This window comes from Protopterus annectens, chromosome 7.part1 (assembly GCF_019279795.1).
Source record: "Protopterus annectens isolate FY-2018-M chromosome 7.part1, PAN1.0, whole genome shotgun sequence".
NCBI lineage: Eukaryota > Metazoa > Chordata > Ceratodontiformes > Protopteridae > Protopterus > Protopterus annectens.
The window spans coordinates 531596288-531623967 of record NC_056740.1 but is presented as its reverse complement, the minus strand read 5'-3'; the positions used below and the strand labels follow the sequence as shown (position 1 = coordinate 531623967).

Sequence of the window (27680 nt, the reverse complement as noted above, 5' to 3'; positions counted from 1 at the left end):
ATTAGAGCTAGAACAGGTGAATTTATATTTTCTCGTGTCTTTTCTGCTTCTTTTGAACAGCCACCCTTGCTGATGTTCAATACCTTATTTTTTATATCCTTTTTGATATCAGGCTTTCTAGTCTCCATTTTACAAAAAAAAAAGGATGAAATATGGAAAAATGCAGTTGTTGTTGTGTCTTTCGGCTTTTCCCGGTTAGGGGTCGCCACAGCGGATCTCCGGTCTGCTAATGATTGGCAGTAGATTTTTACATGCCGAGTTGCTGGCCCTGACACACAACCTTCAACGAAGGTACGCCCATTCACGCATGTCTCCACACAAAAGACGCTCTAGCTGAGAATCGAATGGGACAACAGCTTACTGTGAGGCGACAACGCTACCGCAGCACCACCACAGGAAAAATGCAGTGACGTGTAGTAAATTAGTGGGAAAATACCAATTACAATTACAGCAAAATCATTTTTACCATTCTGACAAATTCTACAGAAAAGCAATGAACAGTCATTAAGCACATGAACATATGCAGACAAAATTACTCTGGCTCTGATGTGGGATGTGAAGGTCTGACAAAGGAGTGAAAAACTGAAGAAAGCTCTTACGAACACTAGCTATATATTGAGTTCCTAGTGTACAACAAAGGTTCCATGGAACATAAGATCAGCACTGGTCCCCCACAGACAAAGGCACAGCAGATGAAAATTCTGGCTGGGAAAGAAGATGCATAATATGGGTAAACCCAAATTTTAAGAGTCACCGTTACTCTGATCATCTCTGAAGGTATACGTTTATATCCTATTTCCCACATGTAGCACATTTTATTTTTCCTGAATATAAAAAAATTCAGCTGAAAACTCCAGTATCTTGTATACTATTATTTTAAGGACTATCACACTGGAACTTAAAATACAGGAATGGAGCTGGCTGAAAAACAGAAATGCAATGGTTCCAACTTAAACACAATTGAACAATTTAAATCTCATCTATAGGATGCATATACTTCAAATAAATATCAAACAGTTCTTTGACAAGATGTTTCTTCTTACGCCAGAATGTATGCAGTAAGTTATCACGAATTCAGCAACTTTAAAGCATTACCATCTATACTAACATTTCATCCTTAAAATCATCTTCCTGAAAAAACTATAACATTGCCCTATTTCTGCTGCATTTGCCAAACAATGAATGTAGACCTATGCTATGTTACACACTGAAAGTTAATGTCGGGATATGGTGTGCATCAACACCAAAAGAAGTCTGTGCTAAAATATAAACTTTTACAGAAAAGATACCATCTATACAGATGTCTTTTTAAGTGGGCTACCGTTTTCATTTCTTCGTTGCTGCATTTATCACTGGCATTTCTTCTATAGGAATGTGATGTTAACCATAAAATCAGCCCTACATGTAAGACATTTCTTCATTCAAAATCTTTCCACTTTGCTAAATTTGGGTGACGGTGGTCATGAGAACTACATGACATGATGGCACAAGCACAGAAGAAATTAACAGAACATGGAATACATTTTTACATACTAAGTCCATCATAGTATACATTAGTGGAGATACAAGCTACAAAACAACTCCAATGAGGGGGCCCTACCCCTTGAAGATAATCATATTTCCTTTCTAGTTTTTTCTTGATATTTTATGCTAGCGGTCTACACCTTAAGTTAATTGCATACTATACAGTATGTGTAATTCTGCACTTAACACTGCACATGACAGATGTTGACCAGCTGACCAAAACATTTTAAATACATACTTATAGCTATCCTTTATCTCCTTTCATGCTATATTAGCTGCTGTAACACTTGTAGATATCCACAATGTAGATCTTACATTGGTTTTGGGTTTCTCCTGGAAATATTTTTATATAAAATTGAAAGTATTCATCTAGGCTTATACTTAACTTACCCAACAAATGGGGACATCAATAATATATTTTTCTATGAAAAGACTGCACAAACAATACTTTCTGGTTTCCTTCACAGTGCCACAGACTGTAGGGCCAAATAAACGGAGAGCTGACTGGAGAGATGAAAAACATGTACCTGGAGTTTCACCAGATGTTTTAATGGCATTTATAACCAAATGAGGACCTATGTGCTGGGCAAATGTGCTTTTATGAAACAGAACCTATACACAATTAAGCTGGTAGATTTGTATGAAGATGGAAGAAGAGGCTAATATAATGTGTCACAAAAGAACTAACCTTAAACACTTTATGATTTACACACCAATTACTTCAGGATGAACATGCTTCTCCTCAGCTGAGTTTCCACTGTGGCTTTGCCAGCTTTCTCACCTCTCACTGTGCGGAGATTATGGGTAACAATATGCTTCTGTCTGAAGGTTTCTTGTATGCTGAACATATAATTTTACTACATGCTGTGGTTTCCTAATACATTAAACAAATATTTAATAATATAAAAATGCAATAAATTATATTTAAGTATTTGCTTAAAGATACCATGGCATGACTATATATACAGTTAATTCTGCATTGGCCATATCTTGTTTTAGTTTTTAACACAAAAAAATCCCTGGAGAAAAACTATGTACCTTTCACTGGAGCATGGTTTACATGCTGAAACATTAGTGATCAACACTGAAATGTCTATCACTAGTGATCAACTGCTGGACGTCTTGGTGGTCTGCTGTGTATTTCCCCTTTCTCTGTGATGGTGCAACCTCAGAGTTTTATATATATATATATATATATATATATATATATATATATATATATATATATATATATATATATATATATAAAATGTGTGTGAATACAGAGGTTGCAAGTGGTGGGCCACACCATAAGAAACATTTTTTTCTGTTTCAGAATGCTGTTTATATTCCCAGGGTTTCATTCACTTACAACTGTTCTTTTGTAAGTCGATCACAAATGACTTGGTATCTTGTCGGGGAGCCAGTACTCAGTGGTATTTTGCCAGTACTGATTTCTATGTCTGACTGAAACTAAGACAATTGCTAACAATTCTTCTTTCCCAATATTCAGGATATGAACTATCTGAGTTTTCCAGGCTGAATCTTTACCCACAAGATCATGCTGTCTCTTTAACTGGTAGGTAGTTTTCTTTTTAACAGAAAAACTGAGTCAGTAAACTTGCTGGGACAACACAGCCATACTACAGTGGCCTACCAACTTCAAGTTAGACATCAATGTAGTGAAAACAAACAAAAATGATTAATACACACAAGCACTACATGACAACAGACCCCTTTAAGAAGAGATCTAATATTAGCAGCTAATAGACTTGTACTGGAATTTAAAGTGTATCAATGAAAATTCTCTGTCCCTGAAGGAAAAAAATAATAATCTGAATGTACCCCTTTGTACACAATGACTAAGGTGCCATGATATCATTACAAAAAAATCATGGATATGAAGCAGCAAATAACATGATTTAGCAGATTGTAGTAAACCAAAACTGAACTGAAATGTTTAAATCTTCTGACTTGATAATGACTGTGTCTCCATCGTTGGTATCCAACAATTCTGTTTTCTTCACAGTAAGAGTCAACAGTAGTTTCACATGGAAAAGCAGGATAACAGTTAACAGTCTAAAAGAATCAGATATTGTAAAGGTTGTAAAAAGACAACCAATCTTTTACCAATGGCAGAAGTAAATAGAAAGGACAGAGATAATTTCTGTATAAGCAGTACTCTGCATATTCTGCATATGTGCAAAACAAGAAACTGGAGAGAAACCATTTAACTCTCCTGATACTAGCTCTATACCTTACAGTTGTCTTTCTTTTAGGCATAAAAATGGATGACTGCATACTTGAAGACAGACTAGGGCCATGTGTTAACAGCCTGTTGCATGAAGAGTCTCCATTTGCAAATAATTTACAAATGTTACAACACACTGATAAAAGATGATGTCCGGAGTTAGTCTACTCCATCAAAACCTTGAGCATTCTCAATTGCTATATGAAGTTTTTCTCGTAAATCATCAAAAGACTCATACGGAGGCAAGTCCAAACGGTTAAAGCTAAAAAAAAACAAAAACAAAAAAAAAAAACAAAGAAACAGTGTTACACGTGAAAAAAAATACTAGGCTATGAAAAAAGAAGCTAAATGTAGTGTTTCTGAATGAACATACCAGGTATGGGCTCTAGGAAGTTTCTCTGGAGCTCCCCACTGCTCAATAGTAAACAGCTGTGGTCCATTTGATCCTAAAAGGAACACAAGTTACAGGAATTGTCTTTGTTTTTATAGCAGCAATATACTTTATTATGGTATAAATTTCTCTCGCTATTTTTTTAAAAGGACAATGAGATCGACACAGCAATTCTATGATGATTCTATCTGCTGCTTTTGAGAGAGATAATCTGACATAAGCTGAGGTTTATGATGTCAGATGTGAATCGGCAGCCAGGATATACTTTTAGGGAACAATTAGATCATTTCCTTACTTAACTGTAACAAAGCAAGAAAGACTTACAAAAAGAATGGCAAAAATATTATATTTTCAGTGTTATTTCAATGCTGCCATAGTTTTAAATATCTTGCAATATACCATGAACATGCTTGTTTAATTATGTTTACAACTCTTTCAAAGCAATCTGTATTAATCTCTAAACTTTTAACAGAATTAAACTGCTAAACTGAAAGCAAGAAGTTCTACTTTACAGTAAATGTGGTGGGAAATAACTGTGGGAGAGAGAAAAGGCTGTCCCTTTAGCAGCATTCCTTCAACAAGAGTAGGACACCAGAAAGAAAACAACATACTGCATGATGCCGGACAAACTGGAGCTCTTTTGGTCATGCTTAAGTAATATAATTAATTCTGAAGTCAACAAACCTAGAGTCAAGTTATAAAATGTGAAAGGTTGCTCATATGGCTTTCCTAGCTTGATCAAATGAGCTTCAGTAAGTTGGGAGTCAAATGACAATGGAATACTTGGCAGACCTCTAAAAGAAGACTGGATGCTATCTGGAAAGCATCACTTATTAGCAAGAGGCATTAGACTTAGGAAATGTTGATTAAAAATGCCTTAAAAGGACAGAAGCACCATTCTTGTCTGACATTCCACTGTCAGATATGGACATGGAAAGGAAGTCATTCTTTTACCTTCTCCTTTCTTCAGAGTCAGTATTTTTTGGGAGTTCCTTATATAGGTCTGCCCGTTGAGAAGATCCTTCCTTTAAGGATTTTTTTCAGAAGACTGAGAAAATTATGATCCTTAAGGACAATCCAGGACTACAGATGGATGAAGATATACAACACTGTGATCTCTGTTCAAAAATTAGGATAGTTTCCCCTCATGCTTCCAATCCAGACGGATGTCCTGCAGCATACATGGGACAATACACATTCACTGAAAGTGGTATATGACATTTTCTGGGGGAAACTGTGAAAGTAGGAAGAAGCAACTGTACTGTACTAACTTTATGCATTGGTTGAACTAGATGTACAAACTGTTTCCTTCTGACAGTTATGACTTGATGGATAATTAAATGCAGACTTTCATTAGCACTTCCAAGCATCAATATCTGATGTGATACTGTCATACCAGAACCTGACATGACTGCCATTGATGAAACCTTGACACTTTCAATATGCTGCTTTATTGAACCAACAACTACTCTATATGTCCCATTTTAATGGCAAAGAGTTCTACGCATTATTCCATTTCCCATCATCTTAAAATTCCTTTCTCAAGACTCATCAAGAACAATCTAAAATGATCTTGTCTTAGGTAAACCCTGTTTCTCAAGCTCCAACAACTGTCTCAGGTGACCCCCCTTTCTCATCATTCCCAACAAACTGGAGTCTCCGTCCAGCAAAATTTAGCAAGTTTTGCTGACTGACAAGAAACAAATCAGTAAAAACAATTCAATAAGCAGGACAGATTGCAAATTTGGATGCATTCTGGTCAAATTGTTTTTTTTTTTTTTAGAAAGGGTTTATATACTTCACTGTTAAGACCATTTCAGCTTTTCAGAAACCAGAAAAGAGTAGGACAATAACCTAGATGCCTATAGGATGTACTTCCTAAGGGGAATTCTAGATTTGAATCCAATCAATATGATCTCTATTATGGGTTAAGATTTTTTTTGCAGATAATAACTGCCCTTTTGGGTCTTTCCTTTCCTCTGGCATGAACCCCCTGATCTAGAAAGCTGTTTCAGACTATAGCTAATTCATTACAATGAATTTCTAAACTGCAGGTTATTTGTTATAAAGAATCTTTCTTTATATTCCATAACAACATCAATCTTAAATTTCTAACCCTCTCTGATAGGTTCAATGGCTGAGCTTTTCCTCTGCACCATTCAGCATTTGTCACATTTTTCTGGAAGTACCCATGCTCAGGGACAAATGTGTGCCCAAAGAAAGTCATGCTCTGTAATTACAATTCAACTATATAGGTGTGCTTATCCCATGCACCTACAAGTTCACCCCACAGCCATCAGCAAAACATCTTGCAAATCCAAGAAACAACAATGAAGACCTGGCACTGTCACAGCTAATGACTGATACAACTAGAATATACCTGCCTAACCTACAGGGAACACTAACAGCTAAGACTAGCTGAAGGGGCTGTCCACTTGGAGAGGAACAGTGGGCAAGTATTCCTGACCAGCCAAGGAGGGTCTCCTCAAAGATCAGTTGATACACTAACATTATAGGTTCATAGGTGTTTACTAGGCTAATAGCCACAAGGGCCTTTTTAAGCCCAGCCATGCATCCCAAATCTATTACAAGTTCTGATACCCTTGATAAGTGTAATCAGGGGTTTGGGAGATGAAACATTTAAAAGCAGGGGCCTGGGAGATGAAACATTTACAGGTTGCCTGTGTCCATTAGAGACAAAGGATCCAAACCAGGGATGAATTTCCTGTTCCCCATCCAAATTGTCCAAGTTGCACTTGAATTGGGTTAGGAGGAACTCTGCTTCACATGGATGGGGAGACTGTTCTACAGATGGGGTAGTCTCTGGGATACATACCTATCTCTCCAGCAGGTCCTATTTATATCACAGGCAAGGTTTAAGTCTTTAGAATGGGTAATTCTGGTGCTGTTTGTTTTGTGAATATGCAGGAGGTCCATCAGAGTGGAGTCTGACAATGCCCTGTATGCCAAACACAGATCTCCGCTCAAAAGCCTGTAGGAGACAGAATACATGGATAGGGCCTTGAGGCAGTCTGCAAAGGACATTTTACTTATGTCCTGTATTCTTTTAGTGAGGAACCTCTGTGGACGTTCCAATTCTTGGACATGCCTGGTTAGGTATATACCAAAGGGGGCACTGTACTCAATGATAGGTCTGTTGAATGCTGAATACAGTGGGACAATGACTTCCTTGGACTTAGATACCATACCTTTGTTTATAAGTTTCACAACATTGAATGACTTTCTCACTGCTGCAGACATGTGATGGTCAAAGCTAGATTGCTATCTATGTGTATCTCTAAGACCCTGACTACTGGGTTAACTCTAAGAGGTGTATTGTCAATATGATAGTTACCAGGGGTAGATGACTTCCCAAAGGATACTATTATGCATTTCTTGGCATTTAGTTTTAGTACATGGCTCTGACACCAGTTGTTTGTCTGTGTCAGATCCTCTTGGAGAACATCTGTGTCAGTGTGGGATTCAATGACAGCTCCTAATTTGTAATCATCTGCAAATTTATTCAGCCAGAGACCACTGACATTGGCCTTGACTTCAAAGAAGTAAATGCCAAAAAGGAGTGGTCTAAGGATTGATCCCTGACGGACTCCACTTGTGACTGGCCTCTTTGTAGAGGTGGACTCCCAAATTCTAACTTCCTGGGTCCTATATGTGAGCCAGATGGCTATCCACCAGGTGACATACGAGTTTGTAACTAACCTTTTGAATGTGTCAACAATGCCTGAGTGGGGTATCGTGTCAAATGCCTTAGCCAGGTCAAGGTAGGCAGTGTGAACCATTTTTCCCTCATCCATTGCTTTGATTACTTTCTCAAATAAGTCCACCAGGTTGAGTAGGCATGATCTGCCCTTGACGAAACCAAACTGGGTTGGGTCCAGTATCTGGAGGTTTACTATATCTCTATTGATAATTTCCATGATAATTCTTTCCATGGGTTTACATACAAGACTAGTGAGACTTATGGTTCTGTAGTTTCCAAGGTCTGTAGATGGCCCATCTTTGTGCAGAGGGATGACTGTTGCTGTTCTCCATTCATGAGGCAAAAAGCCTGTTTGGAGGTTACTGTTAAATAGTAATTCAGAGGCCCTGCCAGGTCATATTTCATGCTATTTAGAAGGCATCCTGGGATATTGTCTGGGCCCACTGATGCAGTGTCCTTGGTCTTAGATAAAGCATTAAGGACATGTTCCCTAGTGATAGCAGGGGGAGTTATATTTGATGGTATTTCCTGAGGGAAGGCTGCAGGGGAGAGGGGGGTAAAGTTGGAGCTGAATTTATCAATCAGGAGGTTTGCTATATCTTCTGGCTCAGTATAGGTGGCTCCATTTTCAATGAGCTCTGCACTCAACTGTGTACTGCCTTTAAGGTTGCGGGCATAAAGAATGCTTTGTGGTTGTCCTTGGCCTGGGAGTCCAAAGTTACCAAATATTTGGATTTGGTAGCCTTTACTTGTCCTCTGAGTTGTTTGTTTAGTCTGATGAGAGTGCTTTTATCCTGCTGGGTGTTGCAACTTCTAATTTTTGCCATGATTTTCTTCCTTCTGTTATACAGCCTACTGATTTTGTGATTCCACCAGGGTGGCTTGTTTTTTGAGTTAGTTCTGTTCTTCTTCCTGGTGGGTACAGCTGCCTCTGTGCAGCTATTAACATGTTTGTACAGGGTTTCTGTAAACAGTTCTGCATAGGCAGCAGTGTTCGCAGGTTTTATGGGGGCTTGAAATGTTGCCAGGTTATCACTTAATAGCAGGATGTTAGCCTTAAAAGTAGTTTCTGAAGATCTCAGGTTTAGCTGAGAGTCCATGTTTTATTTTTTTACTTCAGAGGAGACCATTTTGTGGTCTGACCTTACCAGGGAAGACATGACAGTTGGGGGGTGTGCAGCACTCTTCAATATTAATGAGGACCAGATTCAGTATGGTTGCACCCGCTGGATGGTGAACTGATTATCTGGTCCAGGGAGTTTGTGTTTACAAAATCCAGGAATATCTGTGCCTGTATGTTTGGTGTTGTATAGGATTCCCAGTTAATAGTGGGTTAATTAATGTCACCCATGAATATGGTTACTGGGTTGGATAATTAGTTTTTCTAATAAGTTTAAACACATGGTATGGGTTTCCTCGTTCATAGAGGGGGGACCTACAGCTTGCAAGGAAGTGGTGTTGGATTTTGCCTATGGTGATTTGAACATGGAGCAGCCCAAGTGCATTGCCCTGTTCGACCAGCCTTGAAGTAAATTTATTTTTGATGTAAATAGAGACACCTCCACCTTTGTCCCTGCCTGTGAAGTAGCTGGTCTAAATGTGTGGAAGGCTTTATAACCTTGCACTGTTGGTGTGCTCTCCGTGGCTTTAAACCATGTCTCAGTGACCACAGAGATGGCAGCATTCTCTAGGGTGAAGACAGCTTCTAGGGTGTGGAGTTGTTTTTTAGACTCCTTGCATTGAGCAGTAATATGTTTAGATTTTCTTGGTTTTGATTTGTTATATCAGAAGTAGTTTCAGTTGGGCATTTCCTAAAAAAGGCACTATGGGGGAAGACAGTGTTTTAGCTAATATTCGAAAGCCTAGAGGGGAGAGGTGCAGACCATCACTGGCAAAGCAGAGTGGTCTGTTGACCATCTCCTTCTATGCTGACAAATACTGCACACCATTAGAATGATACCAAAAAAGTCAATCTTTTGTTGATACACTAACATTTCTTCAGTTACATTTATCACTGAATACCCTACTAACAACATTTCAGTTACATTTAGCACTGAATACCCTCCTTGATGGTCCCTGTAACTTAGCTGAATCCCAAGTAGTAAGCTAAGTTGAAGGAGATGGAAAACCACAAATGAAGACAGCATAGAAGATGGAGTCTTGCAGAAAAATCTAGTCAGAAGAGACCACACTCCCATAGTTATGGCTGAGCCATCTTGGAATCTGCCAAGGCAACTGGGAACATCTGGCATGCTGCATCTCTTAAGGGACCACTTTCTCGTTACCCCTAGTTTTTGATTCCCATGAAGAAACAGATGAATAAAAAGACCAGTTTAGAAGCAAACAAGTTCTCTTTTTAAGAAGAAGAAGAGGGGTCAAGATGGTGAACTCGGATTCCACAAAAATGGGGTTTAAGGAGATCCCCACATCTGTGAGCCTGAAGACAGGGAGTCCATGGCAGAAACAGAAACCAATCCACTAGAAAGGGAATATAACCAAATGATTAACTCCAACACCACTGGCCCAGCAGGTCCACAACAGACAGGCAAGCCTGCTAAACATTAAGTCATTCAAATTTCAAATAGAAAAGGTTCCATAACATGGGACAATACAGTATCTCCAATTTAAATGTTCAGACAGATGGAGATAGGCCTCAGTCCTGCCCTCCAAGAAAGGGCGGATGACTGCCTATAGGCTATCATGAAAAAATAAGGCTGAAGCACAAAAGCCTCTCACATATTAAGGATGCCTGAAACTAACCAAATAAAGTTTTCATGGGGTTTGAAGATCTATATCTACTAGGAAACTGAAGTGTTAGGCTTTGCAGAATATCCAGTTCCTTCCCCTTAGGGCTTAGCTTGCTGGTCAGTGTGATTGGGGGGAGCAGCGTCCCTGGCTAAACACAGGGAAGGTTCCAAGATGTGCCATAAGAATGGAAGTCTTCTTCCACATATACTTGACAAACAAGGGATGTCAGCAACGAGTTCCATCTTTGTCCCAGAACTGTGTGATAAAATGTGGAATAAGACAGAAGAAGGGGAAATGAGGGAATCATCTTAACCAAACTAGAACCTCCCAAACCCTGAATGGAAGTACATGACTGCCTGCATCCCTCTCCCCATCTTGAGACTTAATAGGAAAAGAAGAGGCCTTCATCCTCCAATGGGGTGGAAGGAGTTAACTCAGGAATACCTGCCTTCTGGAAAGTCAGATTACAGTTGCAGGTTCTGGACAGAACTGGAGGAATGGTTCTGAATGACTGCCAGCACATTCGCACTCACAGGAATGAAAGCAGGCAAAAAAGAAGCAGGGCAAGGCTCCAAATACCAGTCACGCTCTGCAAGGGTGAACAGCCTTAGTCTCCTTCTTCACATGACAAGGCACTAAGAATGGAATATATGGACAGTTGAAACAAATGAAACACCAAAAATGAACATTTCACAGCAAGAAAGGACAGATGACTAGCCATTAGGAAGCCACATGCTTGTAATGGGAGCCCAATCAACTTCACATACCAGCAGTGTAAACAAGGGAAAGGTGAGAGAAAAGGCAGACTCACTCAGGATCTGGTGCAAAATGCCCACCAATCTAGAACTACAGAAACATGAACCAACATTAGGAGAGATCCAAAACTGGTGCACAGGTCACCCCAAGCTCTTCAAGGACTGCAGCAAAACCAGATGATTGCAGGGGTTTCAAGCATGCTGGCTAAGGTGGCAATAATTATATGTGGAAGCATCAGTCAGGTCCAGAATCCTTCCAGAATTATTCACACTCCAGTCTACTTGTTAGGTGGCATGAAGGAACAAGGATGTGGTCTCTAGGATGGCCAGTGGCCCAATGAGACTACAAGAGTCAACCTTGCAATGCCTAGATAATAAATCATTCCGATTAGCTGTGTGTGCCACTGGCCTTGTTTGGTACTTCAGAGTGAGGGCACCCTTAGGCTTCCACGATAACATCCTTAAAGCATGACTAGGGAAGGTAAGAACGATAACATCCTTAAAGCATGACTAGGGAAGGTAAGAACGATAACATCCTTAAAGGATGACTAGGGAAGGTAAGAATGATAACATCCTTAAAGCATGACTAGGGAAGGTAAGAACGATAACATCCTTAAAGGATGACTAGGGAAGGTAAGAACGATAACATCCTTAAAGGATGACTAGGGAAGGTAAGAACGATAACATCCTTAAAGCATGACTAGGGAAGGTAAGAACAATAACATCCTTAAAGCATGACTAGGGAAGGTAAGAACGATAACATCCTTAAAGCATGACTAGGGAAGGTAAGAACGATAACATCCTTAAAGGATGACTAGGGAAGGTAAGAACGATAACATCCTTAAAGGATGACTAGGGAAGGTAAGAACAATAACATCCTTAAAGGATGACTAGGGAAGGTAAGAATGATAACATCCTTAAAGGATGACTAGGGAAGGTAAGAACGATAACATCCTTAAAGCATGACTAGGGAAGGTAAGAACGATAACATCCTTAAAGCATGCCTAGGGAAGGTAAGAACGATAACATCCTTAAAGCATGACTAGGGAAGGTAAGAACGATAACATCCTTAAAGGATGACTAGGGAAGGTAAGAACGATAACTTCCTTAAAGGATGACTAGGGAAGGTAAGAATGATAACATCCTTAAAGGATGACTAGGGAAGGTAAGAACGATAACATCCTTAAAGGATGACTAGGGAAGGTAAGAACGATAACATCCTTAAAGGATGACTAGGGAAGGTAAGAACGATAACATCCTTATAGCATGACTAGGGAAGGTAAGAACGATAACATCCTTAAAGCATGACTAGGGAAGGTAAGAACGCCAATAGCCTTATATCCCAGAGGTAAGACCTCATAGGCTGTAAGGACTCCCCAAAATAAAGGCTTTAAAAACACAGACTTGAACTTCACCACAGAGTCCCCAAAGAGGGAAGGATCCCGGGACAAAAGAGGACAGAACGACTTGGGTGATGTGATAAGCATGCTCTCAGTGCTGAGCAAACATGTCCCACTCCCCACACACAACTGTGTACATGTTACCTTCTGTGTACATGGGGGTGAAGTATTGTACTGAAATACTAAGGGTGAAATCCTGCACCTGCAACTCACTAAAGATCAAAGAAATGTGATCTTTTTCCATACTTGTCCTTTGATCCTACTGTGGGTTTGCCAAGTGACACCTCTTTTGTAAGGATGACCAACCCTAGTGGGCCTGAGGATGTCCTCAGAGATGACATCTCAGCCATGAGTATTCCTGTTCCCTGGCCTGGTGACTTCAGAAGGCACATTCTGGGATGATACTGAACTGAACCCAAGGATGCAACCTCAGAGTGGAAAAGAAAAGCACAAATCTCTTAGAGTAACCATTTGACATGTTGAGATAAGGTAGTACAAGTCCCAGAATGCTGAGACTGAAAATATGGTCTTACATATAAAAGCTTGCTGTTCCTCAAAATATTCCCTTTTGTCAGAGGTTTGGCAATCTCACAGTTGGACTCAGGGGTGTGGGAGGCCTGCCCTGAACAAAAAAAAAAAAACTTTAAAAGAGAAAAGTGTAACATTCACAGTTTTCCCATGTTTTTGGACTTTTGTCAACATTTTGAGGCTTTGTATTATAAGTCTTGACATTTCAATATGGACCCTTCTCTTAGGCCTCTTGTCAGCCTCCAAAATAGTGGACTGGAACAGAATCCAGTCCCTGCTAAATGGAGAAAATCCTTGCTATCCTGCTGATGGAAAGAACACCAGTTATAAGATGGCCAACCTTAGCCAGCCCTTTAACTGATGTCCTAGATGAAGAAAACTGGTGGACACAGTAGGCACCAACAGCAACCTTTCCACATGAGATGCTTGCAGTCCCGCATAGGCTACAAACTGAAAGCAAAACAGCATCCAAAAACAGAGGATCTTCTACTGAGACAACAAAAAATCTCATTCAAATTTTATGAGTGGCAGAAAAGTACTGCTGAAGGCGGGCAATGAGTGCACAGATGTATTCAATATGTAACATCATGGTATGCACAATCTTAAATGTGCATATGTCTCAGAACATGGAAACTTCCAGAAAAAGATGCTGAATGCTGACTGGTGGAAAGGATGAATCCACATCACAGAACCCATCAAGAAGAGCCATTGGTCTTTCTTACACAAAAAGTGGTAAGCCTCTTTCTGGGCTGGTAAGAGCTTACTCAACCAGAAATGTTAGCCACTTCAGCTCTATGCCTCAAAGGAGTATCTATGCAAGACACTGGTGTTGCTGATACGTAGATGGCCCATGCTCACACCATACTTTGCTGTTCAGATGTCTAGTACAGGACTACTGCAGACACCAACAAAAGCCTTATTAACTTGCATGCTTTCCTCTACCACATTTCTTACTTTACTGCCTGGAAAGAGTACAGTGAAACAAGGATTTGCTAAGTAAGACTTCTTTGAAGAAGACTGACCACTATATAGGCATCTACCTAAAGTTCAGATCTTTGACAACATCTTTGCTAGCAGGTCTGCCTTCACATTCACAGATTTAGGAGGATACAGTGGAGGACTAATGCTTTCATTCTCCAAGAACTCTTCCCAGGATCTCCACTGTCAGCATAACTGCATTCTTTAGGGTGGAGGCTTGTCACTGTCTTGTGGGTGCATCTTTAGAAGTCATGTCAATATGCCACTAAAATTAAAGGAAGATTTTGATGAATGCTGCCAATATATCACTGAAAAGCACTTTCTGGTCAGTTGGGATGCTCTACTGCATTAAGTCCTTGTCAACATTTTCTTTTTGACCTGTTGCCTGCTGACCATCAGCCTTCAAATCAGAGATGTAGCTAGGTCCACTGGATCCCTGGACAGTCCTTCAATTGGTGTCCCCCAACTAAGTTGAAGAGAAAAAAAAACTAATCTGGGCTGTAACAAGGAGCTATACTTGTTGTATGCTACACTTCCCAACACAGCACAGACACATTCAAATCAAATCATTTAAGCAGCTGTGACGTTAAATGAATTGTAACATTCCATTTGCTCCCAGTCACCCAAGCTTCACTGAGTTGCAGAGACCAACTGTCTCCTCTTCTACAGTAACATTTGTGCCCCCTAACAGCTCGTGTCCCCTTTGTCACACCTGAACTACGGCTCTGATCAGCAATATTCACTTCACTTCTGCTGAGCACCAACAGCAGGAAGCAGTCCACATTCCCACTGGAAGCTTGACAGTGCAGAACCCCCAAATACTACTCTAACTACCTGTGCACTCTTCTGTACATCTAATATAGTGATTCACATCTACGTGAGCTCACACATCTCTGCCCTTTTTGCTGCATGCTATAAAGCCTCTTCCATTAAGTGTCAGTCATACAGTGTATTTGTCGGCCTACCCTCTCTCCCTGACCATTGTCACTAAATGATCCTTGGTTATCTGGATCACGGTTGTGGCCTCCCCTCTGTGTTCCATAAATCCGGCACCTGCTGAATCACATTGCCTCACAAATCTGGAGTTATGGTAAATGGCCAAGTTAAGTACAGTCAAGTGAGGTACTGTAACAGTAAATATACAAACAGCAGACTTTTTGCAGTAACATCAATTACCTCCTATTGAAACAAACATGCTACTCACATCAATCACATTCCAGCCCTGTGTTTTTAAAGCTTCTTTCCACAGTCTCACTCCAGCCTTCCAGTTGCACTGAATGTTATGAACTCAATGTTCACATTATTTTGTGAAATTCAAAGTAATTTAAATGAGAAACTTAGAAACTACATATCAACTTTGGTACAATAAGTAAATGTAAGTCTGCAAGCATACAACATCTATATACATTTGCAGGTAGGCTAAAGAGTTTGGAGTTCAAAGAAGTGGAAAGGGAAGTTAAAGGTACTGACTGAAGAGTCTCTTCCTCAAAGATTTAGTACCATGGGGAGTACCTCACAAAACTTTTCCAGATACCAATTTGTTATTTTGCTGTAAGGGTCCTCCCCAGGGAAGTAACACTATTAGTTGTATGTGTAAGGAAACTGCCAGAACACGTGGTAGCTAAAACATGGTGCAGAGGACAACTAAAACAGCAATTCTCAAAACAGGGAGAAATGGGTTTGTAGTCAGAAGTAAAGCACTTTCCGTGGACTGGCTGACTCAGAATGTGCAGCTAAGCATTCCATGTATCTAATGAGGAATCTCAATATAAATATTTTTCTAAGTGCGTTTTTCCCCACTATGCTTGCTGAACATGTAGTCCCCCTATGGGTCTAGCCCATTAATTCGTCCATCTTAAGTACTCCCAGTGAGGGCAAGAACAGTTCAAGGAGAAGACATGGTTATACAAGCAACCATGTTGGTGGTTTGTATTCTCACTGGCATACTATTAATGATGGCATAATTGTTATGACCTTCACACACACACACACACACACACACACACACACACACACACACACACACACACACACACACACACACACACACACACACTCACACACACACACACACACCTACCTACTAGGGTTATTATTGACACCTTTGAACAGCTGAGCCCAACTCCCCCAGTGCTACAGCCATTGGGGTCACACAATTCCCCACTTACACAGAAGCAATCACTTAACCAGGGTCATCCTTTCCCTCCATCCAGAGTTGGTGATTTGAAATAAGCCATTCATTCTCACCCTTCCCTGCTTGCCTCTTTCGGATCTCAAGCCACAATTTGAACTTCTGTTGGCTGGGTCACGGTAAAGGCTTTTTCCATCTACAGCACAGAACAGAAAATCAGTTTACATTTTATCAGAAGGTTAGAAGGCTCTACAATGTTAACATCTTTAAATTTTTGTCATGAATGTACAGAATTTTTCAGCCCTGTGGTATTGCGGGATAAAACTCTGACTACAGCCCAAGTGACCAGAGTTCAATTAGCAGCTCAGGCACTGGACAGAGCTGGCTGGAAGGATAAAAGAACTCATTCTAGGGGGCAAGGGTAACGCCAGTGATGAGTTTTAGCAGTCCTTTGGAAGAAGGAGGCAGGTATGCAAGCTGGGGTATGTGTGCTTGGTGGTAGTCTTCATTGGTCAAGCACATGGGTGTGTGCACTTGCATAGGGAAGGCATGTGATTACAATTCATTTGTATTTTTACTTATTTATTTACTCTTTTATGACTGGGTTAGAGCCACTAGACCACTGTCCTCTTTTAAGGGGAGACCTGAGGTGGTATTCAAAACAACTAGGGAAAATCTGGCCAGGGCGTTGGGAAAACTTCCCCAACTTTGTGAGGCATCTTCCCAGTTCTGGTGCACAGGTTTCTAGGTGGAAAGCAGTATGGAAGCAGCAGGAGCATCTCTGTAAGTAATATAGTGATGCGAAGCTTGGCTAAAGAAGGAGAAAAGTTGATGAAGAGCAGGGAGAAACTGTTAAAGTAACAGAGATTCAGCCTGATAGGCTGAAAACTCCTAAACTGATCAAGATGTGCAAAATGAGAAGTCTGGAGAGGAGTCATTGGTTTCTTGGGGTGAAAGAGCTGAAACTGAGCAGAATGAGGACAGCAATGGTGGTGAGATGCAGCAACAAAAAAACTATTTGCAGTTTACAAGTGGCGTTAAAATTTACACAGAAGCAACTGGTTGCCAGGAGATGGAAGGAGTAATTTTCCTAAACAGAGACTGTTAAGACCTGTAGTGAGGATATTCAGGAAAAAAAAGGTATGATTACTGACAGAATTGATTTGGGACAGAATGATAATTCCAATGGGATTTAAATGGCTGAAGTTCAAACTGATGATGCAACACAGCATGATGTTGAACTTTTCTTACAGGAAATGTGTAAATAAAAGTGCAGAAAATACAAAAGTGGAAGAGATGTTTTGGATGAGGGACTGGAATGTGAAGTGATTCTGAAAACTATTGTGGAAAAATGCATTTACATAATGTTGCCTTTATTGCAGGATAAGGGGAGATGTGCTAAAATACTGGGGTTAGCCAAAGACATGCTTTTTTCTGTGAGGCCACTTAATTAATGAATGCAGTAAAAGAAGATGCCAGCAAAGTGGGGAGAAGGGTCACAGAATACAAAACAGTAAAATGGACTGGAGAATTTGAAATAAAGCTGGCCATTTCTGGTCTGACTGTGATGTAAGTGGAGGTAATGTGGAGAAAGGAAATAGGGAGGAAAAAAAGAAAATTAGGGAGGAAAAAAAGAAAATTAGGGATGATAATGTAACCGGTAAAGAAGTAATGGAGGACAAAAACAATGACTTGGAGGGGAGAAGTGACAAAAGTCTGATGAGCCTCATCTGTAAAGCTAAGGAAAGGATTACTATGGAATTAACAAACAAGAGCACAGGCGACCTACAAACCCTTGACCCTTAGCTAATTTGACTTTGTCAAGGGAAGATCCTGCCTACTCAACCTGGTCAACTTCCTCAAGAAGGTTACTGAAGCAATGGATGAGGGAAAATCAGTACACACTGCACATCTAGACCTTGTTAAGACATTCAACATGATTCCACACTCCGGTATTGTTAAGAAGCTCTCCCAGCTAAATGCTAATCCCTATATTATTCAATGGATAGTAAACTGGCTCACAAATAGAACCCAGGAAATTAAGGGGAGTTGGCTCCATCTCTTCCAAAAGACCTGTTGCCAGTGGTGTATCACAAGAATCTGTCCCTGGGTCACTGCTGTTTGGCATTTACTTCTTGGAGGTTAGAGTCAATGTTAAGGCTTATGGCTCACCAAGTTTGCTGATGCGGACACCAAGGTCCACCAAGAGGGTCTTTCCCATACAAATAGTTGGTGTCAAACCCATGAACTAAAACTAAATATGAAAAACTGTATAAGAGTATCCTTTGGCAAGCACTATGCCCCTAACAAGTATCACACCAACAACATACTCCTGAAAATCGATACAGTGATTAGGGACCAGGGAACTTATGTAGACAGTGAACTGTCCTTTGTTCTCCATTAAGCCACTACTGTAAGAAAGTCCTTTTCCATAGTGCAGTGTATTAGTAAGGGTATGGTGTCCAGGTCCAAAGATGCGATAATTCCAATGAATTTGGCACTTATTACATCTATCACTGAATATAAAACCCCCTTTTGGCATGTACCTGTCTACACAAGTGACATAAGTCGAATACTCACAGACTTTTCTCACCAAGAAAATCAAGGATCTGCATCATAAGAACTGCACTGAGCATTTCAAAGCCTTGTCCCTATTCTCAGTATCATAACGGTTGCTGAGGTGTGACCTCTGCCCTACATACAGAGTCTCAACAGATTCTACCCTCTCAAATGTACTGCATATCCAAAAGTCCAATGGTGACATAAACATCTGCTCAAGAGTTCATCTCTTCTGCAAAATAAATAAAACATGTTAGATAGATTTGTATCATAGAGAATTCCACTTCTTTAGAATCATCTTCCTCTCCACAAAGAACAGAGTACTTTTCTTACTCCATTCAAATGTAATCCGGGTGAATGGATGGAAAATTTCATCAGTGGTGTATCACCCTTATCCCTTATGGAAAGGGGTAGCATGTAAATGTTCTGCTTGCTCTGGGTTATTCATATTTAAATTACAAGGTCTAAAATACTTTCTGGGAATACATGGCATTTAAAGATACTTTAGGGTCACCAGCATAGAAAGAAACTACAAAACTATGAAAATAGTGCATTGAAAATATGCAGGTAATGCCAAAAGCACAAGAAATTATTGTTAAAAATAAATCTGACACTCTGAGATTGAAGAAGTAAGAAGAGTACATAAAATATATTTGGGGAAAGAGTAAAGATAAGAAAAATAATAAAAATATTCCCATCCAAATTTAAAAACAGACAAATGTCAGTATTTTTATCAGTTAATGTGAACTGCATAGAAATGATGTTAGAAGATTGTGGTTCCAGAGTAGTGCAAATGACATAATCAAGACATAGTTATTTTATTAGCTATTGCTCTTAAAGGAAAGAATATAGATCAAGTATATAATGGAGTTTTGGTGTGGATGTGTGTTCTGAGATACTGTGGTGAAAAGAGAGGGGAACATATTAAAACGTTGGATTTGATTATAGTTGTACTAGGAAAGGCTACAGTAATGGATTTTTTGATAAGGTGAGTGGTGTACAGAATATCAGGTGTGCCATGGAGGAAGATTCTATCCCTTATTGAGACTCTAAAAATGAACTCGGACTCCTCTTGAAAAGAAAAAAAAAACAAGTCTAATGTCGACATATGTTGTATCAAACTGGTTTCTTTTACAGCTGTGACTTCAGGCCAAATGTAAATAATGTATATAGTTTCCTTTATTTTCGTTTTTTTATTGTTCAATCTATTTAAAAAATATATGAATCTTAATCAAGATATTTGTTGCATTTGAAAAAAAAAAAAAACTTTTGAGTAAAAAAAAGAATATCAGGTGTGTATGCCTAATATTACAGTTAAACATAGGGAAGATTTGTTTGAAAAAATATTGACATTTGTAATTGTTAATGAGTTCGTAGTAATAATAGGAGATTTTAACTGTGAAATCAGAGGAAAGAAAAATAAATTTTTGGGAGCAGTTAGGAAAATTTCTGATTTGATAAAAATGGGGCAGTTGTATATTAGTCAGGAAAGAAAATTTACATATTTCAAAGGGCATATAAAAATTGAAAAAGATTTTTAACTTTTTCCCAAAGATTCAGAGGAAGTTGACAGGGGTGTTATTATTACAGGATCGTCTGGCTATTTGGGTATAAGTAGGGTACAAGGAAGATGTGATAAATGAAGGGAAATGCATGAAAAAGATTATAGGAGATGTTATGAATAGTGAAAATTTTGATAGTGAGATTAAACAGTCATGCAAAGATTATTTAACAATGGAAGATTTTTATGAGACATGGACTGATTGGTGGTTGGTTTTCAAAGCAAAATGTAAAAATATATTTGCTTGTGGAAAAAAGGAAAGGAGGAGGAGGCAGTTAAAATACAAGGGAATATTGGAGTACGGATGGGTTACTGACAGAATAATATGTTTTACATTTGGAAAAACAGAGAGACAATTGTATGAGGAGAATACATTACAAATTAAGAGGCAGCATTACGTCAAGAGGAAGAAAGGAACAGTGTCTACCTTTTTATCCAAGTGGATTGGGGGAAGGAAACCTTTATTTTATGAAGTAATGGTTGACAAAGACGGTAAGGAGAAATGTGAACAGAGGAAAATTATAAAAATAGTTGAAGATTATTTTCAGTTAGTATTTGCTTGTGAGAGAAAAAGGGGTTGTGGGTAAGCAGAAAGTTAAGCAATTTGAAGGTGATGTGTTGAATGATTTGGAAAAAGATATTATTTTGCAAGAACCAGAGGAAGTGTTAAAAATGGTAAATGTTAACTCAGTACCAGGTTTTGATGATACTGGTTATGGAATCTATAAGGGCTTGAAGAAAGAATGGAAGGAAACATGACTGCTTTGAATGAATGGGTAGAAAAGGCTGTTCAGAATAATAAGGTGTGTGAGGGTTTGGGTGTTGAAATTAATAAGGAAGAAGGGTGATAAGAGGATATTAGAAACTGGTGACCAATAACTATGAATAATACACAGCGAGGATGCACACTATGGGACAAAGAGATGAGATCAGAACAAAAGTGCATGTAGCTCCAATTGTAGAGAATGTCAAACAAAACAGATTACAGTGATTTGGACAGATGTAGGAAACCAAAGGAATGTCTAGTGAAGAAGATTTAGGACAGACATGAAGAAGGCGAGAGGAAATGAAGGCATCTAGAAAAAAGTGGAATGACCTGTGACAGTGAAGCATAACTGCTGAAGAAGGTAGAGACTGGCACTGCATAGAGAGAGATGGCTACAGTAGACTAAATGCAAACTCCATGTAGAAAATGGGAAGGGGGGTGATGATGATGAAATATAAACAATACAGGTTATAAGTTAATAATTAAAGTGATGTACAAGATATTTGAGAATGTTTACTTGGGAATACAGTTGAAGTACTACATGGATTTAAAGATAAACAGAGTCAGGAAATTATATGATTGGTTAGAGTGGTATAGATAAAATATTTTAGCAAAATGAAGTTAAAATGGTAGTGGATGTATAAGGTGTTAAAGGAAGACCCATCATTGAGTACAATGACCCCTCTGGCGTGTACCTAACCAGGCACTTGCAATAGTTGGAACACCCTCAAAGGTTCCTCACCAGCAAAATCCAGGGTATGAATACCCTATCCTACACAGATCATCTTAGGTTCATAGATTAGTACTAGGCTAACTGCCCTTTTGAGCCATTTTAAGCCTAGCCAATTATCCCTTGTGAGACTCAAACCCTGCACCTTGTGTTTGTAGGGCAAACACCTTAACCATTAGGCCACCCTCCCAACTTAGGGCACTATCTCTGTACTCAGTCTCCTACAAGTTTCTGAGAAGCGATCTATGGCTGGAATATAAGGCATTCTCAAATCCAGCTTTCTTTTTTAAACAAGAAACATCTTTATTAAATTAATTCTTATGTCACAGGCAATCATATATTTACATAAATGAAAACAAACTATACTGACATATTTTTAGTTGCAAACATTATACATCACTTATAATCTATCCAGTCATTGTCAACCAGTACATAGCTCATTCAAATCCTGCCTTCTTTTAAACCTCATTCCTCCTCCAAAACATTATTCTGCATGTATTGTTCCCACAATTCCCATTTTTCTATGTAATCTGCTCCTTTCCTTTTCTAAAGATCCCATTTCCAGTTGTTTAATCTCCGTTAATATAATTACTATTTCTAGTACAATTAGTTTAGACTTTGATTTCTGTTTTCTAGTAATTGCTTTTTGGGCAGCCACCACAATTAGACTCAGCAAGGCCTTATTATGTCTAGGCAATTCCGATTCTGTATCATAACTCAAAAAAATGTTTTCTTAGTTATACCAATTTGCTCACCCAGTACTCCTGTTAGAGTAGTCTGCAGTTAATTTCAGTTAATTTTTAAAGTTTTTAAACTCATTACACTCCCACAAAATATGTTCCCAATTACCTCTTTCTTCGCTAAAACACCTCTGTTTGCTGTCTACCTAAGTAAAAATTCTTTGGAGTCTACTTGCGGTATAAAAATACCTATGTAAACATTTCCAAGCAAGCATCCAAAATCTAGACATTGTTGCATATTCGGGAGACATACAAATATCTCTCTATTGTTTCTTTGTGAACTGCCTATCCAATCTCTCTTCCCAAACCTTTTCTTATAGTTGTCATGCAATATTTTATAAGCTTTACTAATTACATTTTTAACAGGAGTCTCTGTTCTAGATTTTACTAAAAACTCTACCAGTGCTGGTTTTTCACTTAGGATTCCCCCAATTTATTTCTCTTTGTCTATACTCTGATATCAATCCATAATAGGGAAGGCAATCTCTAGCCTACAGTCCAAATAAATTCTTGGCCTCTTCTCATTCTATTACCTTTCCCTCTCTAATTATTTGTTTCCAACACCTTGGTTCCTTTGACAGTTTTCCCCAGTAAATTCCAGCCCCCTCTTACCTATTGCCTGTATCCCTAACTGGAGTCATCTTTACTGTCAGAATCTCATTTCTCCATGCCCATGTTGGATTAGTTCTTAGAATACTTTCTGCTACTTTATGAATATAATTTTCTGTATGGTTATTTTTATTCTCCTTAAGAATCTGCATCCAAAATTCTAGTCTCCCCTTGTTTCTTGAGCTTCCCCCATTTTGTCATCACCCCTTTTCACTTTGAATTATAACTTTCTGTTTATGCAATGTATAGGAGCCTTAATTGTGTAGCTCTGAAATATCCCTTTAAATCAGGTAATCCCAAACCATCTTGTTCTACTGGAAGAATCAGCTTGTCTCACTTAACTCTTGCTTTCTTCCCTTCAGATCCAACTTTGATGGATCTCTTGCACATCCACAAAACAAACAGCACCAGAAAAACTACATCCAAGCACCTGAACTTTGCCTGCGACATAAATAGAGCATGCTCGAGAGACCAATATGTGTCTCAAAGAATACCTGTGCTACAGAATAAACTCCCTATCTGCTTGAAGCAGAGGTCATCCCTGGCCCTATACAAAAGAAACCTTGATCATTGGATGTGAAATCACAAATAGACATGATCTGGCTCCCTTATCTCAGAAAGACAAAGGTCAACAGTAAGAAAATTAACCTCCAGCTAACATATCTCCCCTACATTACCCTTAGCTACAGGCATCCAAGGAACATGAGGACAAAACTAAGTTGGGTTGCATGGCTAGGCTTGTAATGATCCTGGTGGCTGTTAGCCTAGTATAAATCTATGAACCTATAAGAGTTCTGCAATTGTTAAATTACAGTAAAAGTTGCATTAAAATATAGGCAAATGGGGAGTTGAGTCAGGGGATACAGTTTAAGAGAGATGTTAGGCAGGGCTATTAAAATGGAGCATCATTTGCAATTGTAGTGAATGTAACTTCTTGGGAAGCGAATGAAAGTCATGGGGATGCAAAATATTTTATTAGGGATGAGCTTTTGATTTTTTTTACAAGGACAATTTAATTATGTATAAAATAAGATGGGTGAAAGAAGTATTGAAACAAGCAGTAAGTTTATTGGATTCTGTAGGTTTAAGTTTGAGTAAGGAAAATACAGGTTGCAAACATCAAAACAAGCTTTGTATAACTCATAGGCTATTTAACTGTATACGACACAAAGATGTTTTAGATCACCTCTTCTATTTACCAATGTATGCCAAATTGTGCTCCTAGTCTGCTCCTGCCCATCTAATTCAGTTATCAATGGTTATTACAGTTTTTGACTGTCTCCCTCTGCCCAAAATGACTCAAGTACCCTTCCTTAGCTATTATGTTCCATCTTCTCATTCCATAATTTCTATTTTTTATGTATCAGTTGACAACTATCCTTCCCTATGCATTCCATCTCCATGTCCCTCACTTCTCTGATTATACATAGGGTCTCCCCCACTTCGGGCTTTACCCTACATTTGCACTTGTTTTTTATAGTTTTATTCTTAACAATCACCATTAGCATCACTACAGCATGAATGTGTCTCAGCACATTTAGACCAGTTTAACAGGTATAGCCCTTTAGTAAAATAATTGTTTATTCCTGATGTTGCCTCCAGTAATTCATTCAAGTCCATTTTAAATGGTTGCAAGTACCCACAATCACAAAACACATGTTCCCAGTTACCCACAATTCATAGGTTCATAGGTTGGTACTAGGCTATCGGCCCTAGGTCCTATATAAGCCTAGCCATAACAATTCCCTGGTTATTTCTTCCCACACTGTTTACTTCCCTGGACCCCTGTCTAGCAGGGTGAGTGACATGATCCCCAGGGTGAATTTCCTTTCTCCCATCCAAATGTCAAGGTTCCTTTTGAAGAGGACCAAAGAGGCGCTCTGCTTGACATGTATGGGCAGTCTATTCCATAGCTCCATATCTGCCATACGTAACCTACCTTTTTATTTAGGTAAATACATTTTATTCCACTCTACTCTCTTTATGCTATGGTAACCTACCCCATAGCTTAGGCTACTGCAACAGTGATGATTCTGAACACAGTACAGTTGTGTTAGTAAACTTACCATAACAGTAGATGTTCTAATGCTTCAAAGTCGCAGTAGTTGTCCCTCCCTCAGACCCTCTTTTCATCCTATTGTTCTTAATAATATGTTGCCAGGGTATGTTTCTTTTCATCCTTTTGTATATAGTTATAAATATAGTTTTCTTTGTTTCCTAGTACATGCATTCAAGGTTCTTGCTTTATTTCTGGACAAAAGAAAAAAATGCCCTAAAGCTTTTGGCACTCCGGCCTTTTTTACAGGAGTGGTCTGCATGCTCCTAGCAGGAAGAGTGCCAGGAAGGTTAGGCTACTGCAACAGTGATCATTTTGTTCAACAACATATAACAAAAATGATTATGTCCACACGCCTTACATCGATCTCCCAAACTCCCCTCTGTACACAGAGCTCATGCTCAGCTAGGCTTGCTTTAAAGATGTCATGAAACATCTTCATCTGTTTTCAATGTCTAGGTTCACCTCCACATGGTTTCCTTTCCATTTCAACTCCACAGAGGGGTATCCTTATGGCGTATATGCCTGAAGAGCATTTTCAGGCCCTTCTACTCCTCCTCTTCCTTCCACCTAGCACTTCAGAGCTTATACAGGATCCTAAGCATCATTTTCTATTTTCAACCCGTCTTTTAAATCCTTGTGGATACATTTTGAGAGACCCCACAATTCATACACTCTGGAGGTCTAACATATTTGCCCCTTTTAAAGTTTACTAAAGACAGAAAATTCACTAGTAACAATTCAGCCTTTACATGGTAGGTATACCACCACTTATTCGACTGTGGTTTATTTATTCTGATAGTTGCTATCGCAGACACAAGGTTGGAATACCTACAATGTCAGCAGCATAAGGACTATCCCTTAAATAAACTTTGTCATTTGATAACTCAAATGTGATTGGTCACCTTGAGGATGAGCCTACCTATTCTCTCTAGTCAGCTTAAAATATAAACTTACAAACACAACACTCATCTGTATGTAGGGCAACCCCAGCCCATTGTGTATGCTGTGTCAAAAACAATTATACCCAAAATGTCCCATGTGCATCATACTTTGCAGTGCTTGTAAGTCCGAAGACATTGGCATAATACATGCACAATCAATTCTTTTCACCTCCTCCTTCATCTGTCACCCCACTTCCACTAGTTTCCTGGAAAATTACTAAAGTAGTCTGGATTTATGTTCCATCTTCCTCTGGAACAGTGGAAATCACTTAGTGGACAGCTTCTTGGCTGCCACAGATCCCTACTCTCCTGCCCCACACTCACATTAGAATGTGGTGTGTTTTTGTGTGTTGACCCTCTACCTGTTTCTTCTCCTCTGTTCCTCAGGTCCTCCAGCACTCGAACAGGGTTTGGCTATAACTTCTGCCCAAAAGAATAAAGGACTTGTGTAATGTGGCTGAAAATAGCAATTTCAATGTTAGGTGCTGCTCCCTACATTTCTTTACCACTGAAGAAGAAGGCCAACCTCTTAGCATAGCTTTGCTGCAAAAAAATCATTATGGGCATGAATCCAAGTGTCTCCAACCTTGTCTTAGTGCCCTTCTTCCACATCAAAAATAAAATCGTCCTTCTGTGTATATGAAGTAAATTTCACTACCACTGACCTGGGTACTTTCTACTGCTATGCCATGGTACACTCCCTGATACACTCTTTCTATATGTATGCTATTAGAGGGTAGAGCAGTCCATTCAGCCAGGCACTGCTTTACAAATCCAACGTAGTCTCTACCCTCAATTTGCTCAGGAAATCCAGTGAATTTGATATTCTCACAACATTTTCTATCTCCCAGTTCTGAAACCTTCTGTATTACCTGCTCCAGGTTGACTTCATTTGCACAGGTCTTTCCTTCATTTCAGTCTCTGCAACTGGAGGCCCGTGTTAGCATCAGGATGCATAGTCAATGTATCTTCTACCTCCTGCTCCTGGAGTTTTATTTGTTGTTAGTGACCATATAATCTGACAGCATACTGCTTATTTTGATGACTTCCGTGTAGATTTGGTTTACCTTCATTTCCCATGTCTGCAGCCTGCCTTCACTTTGTACCCTCATGTTTGTGGTCACCTCTGTGTCCTCCCTGTGCACTTTGTTTTACCCAGTTGTGCATGCCCCCCGTGCCCTTTTCTATCTGGTTTTCCCTTCTCTTTCAGTTTTCTCAAAGACATCAGCATTCAATGTAAATGTTTTTGGGTAGAGGGCCTGCTTTTAACTAATTTTTCTAGCTCATTAAATGCGGGTGGGCTGGAGTG

At 39.3% G+C, this 27680-nt stretch overlaps 1 protein-coding gene across 1 annotated transcript in view; it reads right to left on the bottom strand.

Annotated features, from left to right (window-relative positions):
- Nucleotides 1-281: 281 nt before the first annotated feature.
- The window catches only part of NEDD4 (NEDD4 E3 ubiquitin protein ligase), a 1779469-nt gene continuing 1752070 nt past the window's right edge, over nt 282-27680 (bottom strand). Inside the window, exons 24-25 of the mRNA XM_044078965.1 lie at nt 4128-4200; nt 282-4016 (exon numbers count right to left, since the gene is read on the bottom strand). Of these exons, the coding sequence (XP_043934900.1) occupies nt 3914-4016; nt 4128-4200 (176 nt within the window). The 3' untranslated portion in view covers nt 282-3913. The remainder of the gene's footprint in view (nt 4017-4127; nt 4201-27680) is intronic.